The sequence below is a fragment of the Hordeum vulgare genome, chromosome 5H, assembly GCF_904849725.1.
Source record: "Hordeum vulgare subsp. vulgare chromosome 5H, MorexV3_pseudomolecules_assembly, whole genome shotgun sequence".
In the NCBI taxonomy this organism is placed as follows: Eukaryota; Viridiplantae; Streptophyta; class Magnoliopsida; order Poales; family Poaceae; genus Hordeum; species Hordeum vulgare.
Window position 1 is genome coordinate 432,573,670 of NC_058522.1, and position 12,276 is coordinate 432,585,945.

Here is a 12,276-nt window from a genome sequence, read left to right on the forward strand (position 1 = left end):
CGGCTTGAAAATAACCCGCTCATGTGAAGAACGCTTGGTAGTTGTTTGTAGTCAAAAAGCGTGCAGACATTGCACTTGGCTCGGTTGGTGAACGACTATACTGGATAATACTCGTCTGCTAGAGTTGGTGTATCAGTACAGAAGATTTGTCTCTAGGGAGGGCCTAGTCTTACAAAATGCTCATCTGTGCGTTGTTACCTAACCGGCTCTTCCTTTCTTGCTGGCGAGACATAGACTGACAAATCGTCAGTGCGGCGTCTGAAAGAAAATGTCCAACAGAAACTGATGCCACTCGGACAGCGAAAGGAAGAGCTTAACAAGGATACAAATTTCTCCAGTCAATTCTGGTGACCTAAGCTTCTCCGAGCCTGCAGTTCGTGAAGGAAAAATCTGAGCCCTGGCACGACTTTCACACTGTCTCTGGGCCGCGAGAAGCTGGCCAGGTCGACGCCCCCCACCTGGTCAACCAAAAGCCCCGGCGGCGTCCTCATCAGCCGCGCGCGACCGAATCAAACAAACGCAACAAAAACTAGTCCAAAGCCCCCGTGCCGCTTTCTGCCGCCAATTAACCGATGCTGCCAACACGAGCACGAGACCCCGGAGTCGTCCGACACGGTCACACTCGCACCTCCAGACTTAATCACGCCGCGGCGACGCGCGCGTATATAGCCCGCTGCGCTCGGCGCGCCCGATCCGGCACGCAAGAGAATTGTCTCTGTTTGTCTCCACTGGACCCATGGCGAGCCACGACGCGCTCTGGGCGAAGCTCTGGGAGCTGGAGCTGCAGCTCGCGGCGTACAAGCTCCTGCACGCCGCGCGGCGCGGGGAGGACGACGACGTGGCTCCGGACGGCGCGCGGGAGGCCGCGGGGACCGGCGCCTGCCGCCGCGGCAGGCAGTACGACGCTTACATGCGCCGGCGCGACGCCAGGCGCGTGTCCGTCGCCGCGGCGGCCAAGAGCCAGCAGCAGCAGCAGAGGCCGATCGGCGGCACGCGTGCCGGCGGCAGGCCAGGCCCGCTCACCGTCAAGTGCGCCGCTCGGGACACGCCGCAGGTGAGGAGGACGGTGCCGTCGGGAGTGTCCACCCCGAGGAAGGAGCACGGCGCGCTTCCACTGCCCAGGAGCAGGACGGTGAGCAGCGGCGCGCCGGTGGCGATGCCGCAGTCGCACCGGAGGCGGAACAGCGTCGGCGGCGACCTGGGCGACTGCGCCACGCCGAGGCCGTTCCTCAGGCGCGGCAGCGGGACCGGCGGCGCGATCGGGAACCTGCGGTCGCCGAGGGTGCACGACCTCCCCAGCGGCAGCCCGAGCCCGAGGCGGGCGCCGCTGGACCAGTTCGTCCCAAAGGTGACGGCCGGGCGGCACCTCCGGTCCGTGTCGGAGCTGCCGCTCCGCGCGACGTCGGTGGAGTCCCCGAGGTGGGTGGAGACGCCGCGGCCGGACCAGTCACGGGCGAGGAAGCGGTGGGGCGGCCTGGAGAGCCCGCCGCCGGCGATCTTCTCGGCCCCGGCGGCCAACCCGCACATGGACCTGGCCAAGGGGCTCCGCAAGCTGCTGAGCTTCGTGAGGAAGGGCAAGAGCGGCGAGCGCCAGCGCGACGGCGGCGGGCGTGAATCCGGCGACGGGAAGCCCGTGAAGGAGTGGACAGCTTGCTCCGTCCTTGATGGCCCGTTCGAACGTGCGAGCCTGGAGGGGCACCGGTTCCCCCTGCCCATGACACGGGCAGTCGGCACCTCCGGATGAGGCGTGTGGGCTGGCATGGCACGTAAACCGTGATGCTCATTAGATACGCCCTCTGCGTTCCTCGTGGTCGTGGGGATGCTTCGTCCACGTACGGCCATGCTTTCGTAGCTTTGTATTGCGCTCCATGAATTAACCTGTAGATACCAGCTTCAGCTTGTGTGTTCCGGTTGTTTGAGAGATGTGTCGCGAGTGAAACATGCTTTTCGATCGCAATTTTCTCGCTCATCCAGCAAGTCATCAATCAGGTTGAAGCCGAGGGTTTCTGGTCAAATCTACATGTTTACACGATTAGGTTAGTTGTATGTACTTTCATAATGCATAATATTATTTATTAGTATCATAAACTAATTTATTTATTGTCATGTATGATACGTGTACTCCTCTATACGAGTGCATATGACACTTTACAAAAAACAGGTTTTCTCAAAACGCTTAGGCGTGCTTCAATAACTCCCCTCCTTGTTTCCCTCCCAGCCTCGTTTGCTGCCTCTTAGTACCTTTAGAGCATGGTTAATAATACAACCAACAATCGGCTACAAGGAGTTGCTATGTCATATAGAGCCAACCTAATAGTCGGCATATATAATAGTAATTTTTAGATGTGTATTATTTTAAGAATAGTTGACCTATCTTACAATCTTACAAAGTGTTTTGGGTCTCGTGCTGCAGCTGGCTACTCATCAAGAACCTGCTTCTCTTCTCTCTCCTCCTCTCTTTCCTCCAACTAAGCAAGAATATAATATTCTAATCCTTATAGCCTGCTTATGTCACCTTATTGTACTTGCTCTTACATGCAGTGCGTCTACTCGGTGATTAGTGAAGAAATCAAAACCTGTTCACATGCAATGAAGTACGTGGGCCTGGAGTAGCTAAAAAGACATCCACTTAAATACAACGATCAATTTAATTGGAAGGATGACCGACCTTGTTTTCTCTTGCTCTCCAATCAGCTACCACCTCGGTCGCGCTGCGCCTCCTAAAGTGCCCTATGCACTGGTACAGAGGAAGTAGTACATTATTTAATACGATACAACATCATAATACGATATTCAATCATCTCTTTCTTCATTTAATTATATGTCACATCATTAAAATTATCTTGTTGGCATGCATAATACGATCTATGATACCTTCATCCTTGGGGAAAAGAGACGTCCAAACAGATCTCGATCCAGGGGACCCAACTCTCCCCTCCGCCGCCCATAGCGCGAGCGACCGAGGGGGCTCAACTCTCCGCCGTCGATCGCCTTCCTTCTTCCCGTGCCCCTCCGCTGCCGTCAGTGGTCGGCGTCGGGCTAAGCCCGCGCGTGCGATGGCGGCGACAGAGGCATCACCGTCTCACTCCGGACTCGGGATGCACGGGATCTCCGTTCTTGAGGATGAGGCCACGATCGATGGCGGCGGCGCCGATCTCGCCCATGACGGCGTCCATCTGCAGCTCGGCGACATGGCGGCCGGTCGGTGACCCAGTGGCGGCCATGGCGGCAGACTGATCCGAGGCGGTCGAGGCGTCAGATCTAGAGGTCCCCTTTCTCTTGCTCCCTCTATCGCCGTCCCGGTGGTTTACGGTTGCAGGCTCCGGTGATGGTGAGCCCTGGTGGTGTACCTTGGGTCTGGGGGAAACCTTGGCCGGTCTGGCCGGATCGACGGTGGCGTCGCCCATGGGTGTCGCTTTCCTTCATGAAGGTGCAGCCGAGGGCTCAATTTACCCACCCCGATCTCCTACCGGGTGAGAACCTTCAATCCTCTTCGGATTTTGCGGCAGCGGTGCTGTTCGCATCGTGACCTTCCTGGAGGTGTTGATAGGGGCCCTGGAGCTCGGTTGGAAGTACAAAGGATCTGCAGGTGAAGGGGATGAGACCAGTGGCTGGAGTTGGTGTTCGCGAAGGAGGAGCGATGTTGCAGTTGTGTGTGCGCTGGACCGGTGGGTGCCCCATATTGGGCAAGCGGCTTGGTTGGATCCTCATGTCTTAGATGCTAGGCTTGGTAACGAGGTCTATTTGGTATTAGGCCAGACTATCAGCATCCCTTTATCAACTGGATATGAGTAGCGACATAAGTTGCCTAGATGGTGGCTTCAGACTTACTACCGTATTGCTTTGTAAGGTCTTCTGTGAATAATCAATAAAGTGGCTGCATGCATCGCCTAGATGTGGAGGCCGGGGGTGTTCCTCCTTTTCTAAAAAAATCACGACCAACCTTAGCATTTGTGACAGGTCGTCCAAGAGTTTGGAGCAAGTTTTTTCTTCTCCTTTTTGCTTTTCATGTGCTCCATCTGTTTTATTTACTGCCCATATTAGTTTTGATCTAAATCAAACTCTCTATAGTTTCATCAGATTTGTAGAAAATAATATGATTTCTCATTGTAACAAATATATATGATTCTAATTGTATTGATTTGATACCGTGGGTGTTAATAATTCTACATAAAAACTTGGTCAAACTTTACTTGAGACGAATCTAATATGGAGAACACTGGAATGGTTTCTAGCGTCGTTGTTTTGTTTCATCTAAATATGTTACTTGCATTTTCTTCTTCAAAATAGAGGGTTTATCCCAGACATTAAATTTCTACTACCGAGCTCAAATGCACCCCATAAACAATAAAAATGTCGGATTTTTTGGCAGCAAACTTTTTGAATTTTCTATCTACCCGCAAAATTCTATGGATAAATAACATCCTATTATTGCTCTGGGATAAAAATAATCAATGCTCCAACAAGACTATCTTTGAACCCACTTTGCTTATGCCACTCTAGAATTGGTCATTTCACTTTTGCCACTCTTAGCTTTTAACAATACATCACAATTGCCATTCCGTGGCAAAAACAATAATTCCAAAGTGGCAACTGCGATACATTGTCAAAAGCTAAGGGTGACATAAGTGAAATAAAATAATATTGTTTTTGCTACCAAATGTTATTTGTGATGTATTGTCCAAAGCTAAGAGCATCTCCATGTTGGAAATATGCCCTAGAGGCAATAATAAAGTAGTTATTATTATATTTCCCTATTCATGATAATCTTTTATTATCCATGCTAGAATTGTATTGAATGAGAACTCAAATACATGTGTGGATACATAGAAAACACACCCTTCCTAGCGAGTCTCTAATGGACTAGCTCATTGTTCAAAGATGGTCAAGGTTTCCTGGCCATAGACATGAGTTGTCATTTGATAACGGGATCACATCATTAGGAGAATGATGTGATGGATAAGACCCAAACTATGAACGTATCATATGATCGTGTCAGTTTATTGCTATTGTTTTCTATATGTCAAGTATCTATTCCTATGATCATGATATCATGCAACTCACTAACACCGGAGGAGTACCTTGTGTGTATCAAACATCGCAACGTAACTCGATGACTATAAAGGTGCTCTACAGGTATCTCCGAGGATGTTTGTTGAGTTGGCATGGATTAAGACTGTGATTTGTCACTCTGTGTGATGGAGAGGTATCTTAGGGCCCACTCGATAATACATCATCACAACAAGCTTGCAAGCAATGTGACTAAAGAGTTAGTCACGGGATCTTGTATTACATAACGAGTAAACAAACTTGGTGGTAACGAGATTGAACTTGGTACGGAGCTACTGACGATCGAATCTTGGGCAAGTAACATACCGATGGACAAAGGGAATTGTATACGGGATTGATTGAATCCTTGACATCGAGGTTCGACTGATATAGATCTTCGTAGAATATGTAGGAACCAATATGGGCATCCAGGTCCCACTATTGATTATTGACCAAAGAGTGTCTCGGTCATGTCTACATAGTTCTCGAACCCGCCGGGTCTACACACTTAAGGTTCGATGACGATATAATTATAATCGAGTCATTTTGTTGGTGATCGAAGGTTGTTAGGAGTCTCGGATGAGATCCTGGATGTGATGAGGAACTTCGGAATGGTCCAGAGGTGAATATTGATATATAGGGTGAAGGTCATCGAAGTCCGGAAGAGCTCCAGGGCACACCGAGGAAGTGACGGAATACCGAAAGGAGTTTCGGGAGGCCCCGACAATTGTAGGGGGGCCTCATGGGCCAAGGAGAGGGGGCACCGCAGCCCACTAGAGGGCTAGGCGCCACCCTACACCTCAGCCCACTTCGGCCGAAGGGAGGGGACCTCACCCTAGGGTGTCGGTGCAACGCTCAAGATGTGACCCTATTCTTATTTTTGGCGCGAGGGCCTCGACAGGGATAGAAGCGTATCTCGTCATTTCACAAGAATAGATTTCGTTACAAGTACATGTACTGAAGAGATGAGTATATGAAATTGGCTTACACTCGCCACAAGCTACATCAGGTACACATCAATACAACAATATACAGTCATCATGAAGAAGAGCAGGGTCCGACTATGGACGAAAACAAACGATAAAAGAATGACGTCCATCCTTGCTATCCCAGGCTGCCGGCCTGGAGCCTATCCTAGATCGAAGAAGAAGAAGAAGAAAACTCCAAATAGCACAATCATCGCGCTCACGTCATAATATCACTTTACCTGTACCTGCAACCGGTGTTGTAGTAATCTGTGAGCCACTGGGACTCAGCAATCTCATTTCCAAAGGTATCAAGACTAGCAAAGCTTAATGGGTGAGATATGATTAAGTGGTGAGGCTGCAGCAAGCGACTAAGCATTTATTTGAAGTGGCTAACTTACGAGTACGAGAATACAAGAGGGGATGATCTACGCATAATCAGACGTGAACTAATAATGATCAAATGAATGATTCTGAACACCTACTTACGTCACACATAACCCCACCGTGTCCTCAATCGGAGAAGGAGCTCACAAAAGAGACAGTCACGGTTATGCACACAGTTGGTAAGTTTAATTAAGTTTACTTCAGGTCGTCTAGAACCGGATGTTAATCAAAGTTTCCAAGTTTGCCACATAACCGCGGGCACGACTTTCCGAAAGATTTAACCCTGCAGGGGTGCTCTAACTAGTCCATCACAAATTACCACAAGCCGCATAGAAAGCCTCGATCGCGTAACTCGTGATCTCCTCAGATTCCTTAATGGAAAACCTCAAATCTAAGATATCCCAAAGCATCACCGGAATCCCGATGCACAAGATATTTCGTAAAAGGTAAAACAAGTCCAGCAAGGCCGCCCGACGTGTCGACGAACCCGATAGGAGTCGCGTATCTCGTTCTCAGGACACAACCAGATGGAAAAGCCTACAAGTAAAACCAAACCTCGAGTTGCCCCGTGGTGGCCCTGTAGTGTGCCGTTTTTGGACCAACACTCATGAGGAGCACTGGCCCGGGGGTTGATTAATTATCTACGGGTGCCGGCGGGTCCCTATGCTTTTTATTAGTTATTAGGCAAATGTAGTACCAAAGTTGGGCCTTGCCAGACAAGCTTTAACTAAGACGAATCATCAAGGGTGTCCCCATAACAACCCCAATCGTGTTAGGAGCGCTCAATTATGGAATATAACACTGGTAGCCGAAACTAAGGCGACAAAGGTGGAACAAAACACGAGGCTAGAAAGGCCGAGCCTTCCACCTTTTACCAAGTATATAGGTGCATTAATTTAAATATCATTAGTATGGTGATATAACAAGAAACCCATGTTATCACATGGAAGCAACTACACCCACAACTAGCAACGCTATCAAATGGTTAAGCAAGCGGTAACATAGCCAATGAGTGGTTTGCTAGGTTGTAGAAAAGGTTGAAGGTTTTCATGGCAATGTTGAGAGGCTGACACTTAACAGGTGGTAGGCTGCGAGACATAACGAAAGAAACAAGACAACTAGCATGACATTGATAGTAATGGTATCTAGGGAAATGACCATCTTGCCTGTGATCCCGCTTGGAAGAAGAACGACTTCGTGAAGCAGATGAACCGACGTAGTCGAACGGATCCTCACATTTCGACACGCTTGCGGAACTCTATCGAGAGGGAGCAAACCGAAACAACAATCAACACACAATATACACCACGACACATGCATGATATGATGCACATCCTAATATGATGCATTTTCATTTCAATTATGCAAGGCATGGCATGGCAATCCACAACAGTCAAAGACTACACATTAAGTGAAGCTCAATATGCAACGAGTTGCATATTGACGAAACTCCACATACTAATTATTTAGTTCACTCCCGTTTAAGTACACAACAATATTAAATGTTGTTTAAACATGGCAAGAGGTGAAGCATGCGATTCTACACGTCATACTAGTCGGTTCACATAAAAGAACATTGAACGGAGCTATGGTTAAATATACGTGCAACACAGGATATTATGCCATGAATGCAACATGCGTGCAATTGATAGCCACAACAACGTTCCGGTTCTGATAAATCGACGAGATACTGATGCCAACGAATTGTGAGCGTGTCATGCCAAAGAATAATGGGGTGATCCCGGTTACCGGGTTCCCATGTGTCGGAGGCATGAAAATGGGGTACCTGCAACTAACATGGTGATATCCCACAAGTGTAGGGGATCGTGTGTAGCCTTTTCGATAAGTAAGAGTGTCGAACCCAACGAGGAGCTAAAGGTGGGATAAATATTCTCTAAGGTTCTATCAACCACTGACACAACTCTACGCATACTAAACATTTTGCAATATCTAGGAAATAAAACTAGAGTAACAATACGGGTAAACAAGATAGTTTTGCAAGATAATAAATACAAGAAAGTAAGTGTTAGTGCTGCAGCGATAAAATATACTAAGTAACCATAAACTAACAGTACCATGAGTGCGGAAAAGTGGTGGTAATTGTGGTGGAATTGTCCATGATCAAATAGTCAAATTCAAGGTTGATATTCCTCTTTTATGTGGGAGAGGCAAAGCTAACAAGCTCTCACTGTCCAATGATTGCAAGTACTTATGATTGGAACTCTAGCAAACATCCGTAAATACTAGAAGATACATTAAGGTAAAAATACCCAACCATAGCATTAAGTTCAAAAGGTCCTCTTTATCCCATATGCTTTGATCACTAGATTGGGGCTCATGTTTCTGTCACTCAAGCAACCCACCCTCTAGCTTTCTCCACATACTACAAACCCTATGATGTGATCCATGCGTGCATAAACATATGATGGGCACCATAGGACTGTAACAAATTCAACATATAGCTCAAACCATTCATGTAGATTCAACAATCAATCATATGACAAAAGGGAACTACACAAACATGACATAGATGCAATAGATCATTTGCAAATAATTTATAACATCAAACACCATGTTTACGTAGGGGATTACAGAGGTTTGTGGGAGAGTGAACCGCTGTTGCTATGGAGGAGATGATGATGGAGGTGTTGGTGAAGGCGGCATCATGACAGAGAGGGTGGAGAAGGGGCATCACGTGAAGTGCAGGGCGACGCCGTCGGCCATCGGCAGTGCAGGGGGGGCCCTCCTGCACCGGCCGGACATCATGGGGGAGCGCCGCCCCTTAGCCCCATTCCTCCATGGCTTCTTGGTGCCATATATGAGCCCTCCCCCATGGAGATGAGGCCATGGGGGAGGCAAATTTCGTCGATTTTGGTGGCTGCCTAGAAATCAGGGTTTTCCTCTCCTTATATGAGCTGAGACGATCATCCTTGGCCCTCCGATGGATGCCCCTTTGATCCAAGGGCTCTTGGGCACCTCTAGAACCTTCCTAGGGACCCCTCTCAGCCCTAATGAGGTCCCAAAGTCGTGGCTTGGCCGAATCCATCAAATATGTTAAGAGTTGGACGTCATCGATTCCCGTAATCCCGTAATCAGATATTTGTCCTCCAGTAAAACGGGCTTTCCTGGAGGGTCCGAACTTCAAATGGGCCTAATTTTATGTCTAGAATTATCAGCATAAAATTGCCCACACTTTTTCTTCTGTGAGATTTCTGTTGGAGGCCGTCTTCGACCCGTAAAGTGGCAATCTTTAAAAGAATTTTCACACAGATTTCAGGAAAGTCCCAATTCGACTCCAACAAGGTTTCCTCTTGTATTTTTGATAGTTCCTACACATAAAAGTGTAAAACAAGAACATTGTGCACTTTTGCAACTATTAATAGGTTAGTCCAAATAAATCATAAACTTAATATAAAAACAATTATCAAAATCATAAAAGTAGCATGAAACCATAAAAAATTATAGATACGTTTTGGACGTATCACATGGCCTCTACGAAACAGACAACAATGCAACTCATACAACAACACATTCGGTCCACGGGTGATCGTCTTGGTGGTTATACCTTTGAAGCGTGCCTCTTGGAGCGGATCGAGTTGTTGCAGTGTAGATGTACATGGTCGTCATGGACGTAGTGGAAGTAGACGTTCCTGCGACGGTAGTTGAAGTAGGTGTACACGGGTCGACGAAGAACTTGATGAATGTGATGTCCTTTCGCGTCGTAGTGGAAGTAGTTTTACCCGCACCCGTAGTCGTACGCCGGAAGTAGTCGTCCAAGGCGCCTGTTTTGGGGGTTCCGCATGCAGTTGAACTCGACGTGGTCTTGGGTACCCACGGTTAGATGCGTTCGGGGACATCACGTCCAACAAAGAGGCCAAACGAGGAAGGGGCAATTCTTGGTCGATGATGCCGGATACGCTCCTGAGCAGAGCATGCACAACAACAAGTGGAGCAAGCACGACGATGCAGCACGCAGGAGGCATGCGAGAAGGATTTGGCTGCTGGAGCCCACCTGGCGGTGGCTCCTGGAGGCGCGGCCAACGCGGATGGCGAGGTGCTCGGATCCACCTCCTCTGGAACAGGGGGTTGCAGCAAGAGGCGACGCGAGAGCAGCGGGGTTAGGAAGCAACGCGGCAGCCCGAGACAAGGTGGTCGCCGGCGGAGCATGGCAGGCGAGGGGTAGGTGAGCTGCATGGCTGGGGACGGGGCGAGATCGCCGGGATCTGGTGAATCCGGGGCTGTGGCGGCCGAAGAAGGCCCCAACAGCGGCAGACTGCGGGGTGGCCGGCAGCGGCTGCGGCTGCGGCGGGCTGGAGGCGAGGAGGGGCAAGCAGGTTGGCAGTGGCGCTGGTTGCTGCTGCTCGCGACGACGGGATCGAGCACGAGTTGTGGGCGGCGGCGCAGACTTGCACGGAAAGGAGGCGCGAGGTGCGCTGGGGCTTCGGGCGCACGACATTCGGTGGCTGCGACTCCACAGGGCACGGGAGGAGCTCAGGCGCTGGCTGTGCGGGGCGAGGGCGATGGGATCGAGGCCTCCCTTGATGTGCTGTGGGCGCTGGGGTCTCGGACCGAGGAGGGGATCGAGTGGAGGCTAGCTGCGGTTGGCCCAATGGGGAAAACGAGATGTGTGTGTGTGTGTGTGGGGGGGGGGGGGGGGGCGCTACGGGCTTAGGGTGGCTAGGGCTAGGTTTTGTCTAAAATGGGCTAGGGGTAGACTACATAGCAATTGGATTAGCTTTAGAGGCATTTGGACCCCCCGATTAAATCGTACGGTTGGATATAACTAGGTTAGGAAGTCCAGTGGACAAACCGATGACGGTTTGCGATAAAACAGGGTTGAACCGGATCCAACGGCCACGACCGCTGGGTTCGGGTTCCGGGAGGTTTTCGGGCTAGGTTGCGCGCAGGTCGGTGCACTGTGCACACGGGCTAGGCGGAGATGAGAGAGAAAATGGGCAACCCGGCGACAGAGTTTAAAGCAACGAAAAACTTCCGACGGAATGACCGACTATAGTGCTGCTATAGGTTTAACGGTTCGGGTATCAAACGAACTCGGACTGCGACGAAAGTTGACAGGCGGCTGATACGTCTCAAACGTATCTATAATTTTTGATGGTTTCACGCTGTTATCTTGTCAACTTTGGATGTTTTGTTTACCTTTTATATCTTTTTTGGGACTAACTTATTAACTCAGTGCCAAGTGCCAGTTCCTGTTTTTTGTGTGTTTTTGACTCTTTTCAGATCTGATTTTGGAACGGAGTCCAAACGGAATAAAATCCCTGAAATGAATTTTTCCAGAACGGAAGAAGATCAGGAGGCTTGAGGGCCAAGCAAGTGGGCCCACAGGGGGCCCACAAGCCCTGTTGCCGCGGCCAGGGGGGAGGCCGCGACAACCAAGCTTGTGCCCCCCTGGCGCTCCCCTGCCCTAGGTCTTTGGCCTATAAATTCCCTAAAAATCCAGAAAAAATCAGGGCATCCACGAAAACACTTCTCTGCTGCCGCAAGCTTCCGTTTCCACGAGATCTCATCTGGAGACCCTTCCCGGTGCCCTGCGGGAGGGGACTTTGGAGTTGGAGGGCTTCTTCATCAACATCATCGCCCCTCCAATGACTCGTGAGTAGTTCACTTCAGACCTACGGGTCCGTAGTTAGTAGCTAGATGGCTTCTTCTCTCTCTTGGATCTTCAATACAAAGTTCTCCATGATCTTCATGGAGATCTATCCGATGTAATCCTCTTTCGCGGTGTGTTTGTCGAGATCCGATGAATTGTGGATTTGTGATCAGATTATCTATGAATTATATTTGAGTCTTTGCTGATTTCTTATATGCATGATTTGATATCCTTGTAAGTCTCTCCGAGTCTTGGGTTTTGTTT

General features: G+C 49.4%; 1 protein-coding gene across 1 annotated transcript; it reads left to right on the forward strand.

Moving 5' to 3' along the window:
* Positions 1-736: 736 nt before the first annotated feature.
* LOC123396827 lies at positions 737-2,032 on the forward strand. Its single transcript, XM_045091633.1, has one exon. It carries the CDS (start codon positions 737-739, stop codon positions 1,742-1,744), a length of 1,008 nt encoding a protein of 335 aa, XP_044947568.1. The 3' UTR covers positions 1,745-2,032.
* Positions 2,033-12,276: the final 10,244 nt, after the last annotated feature.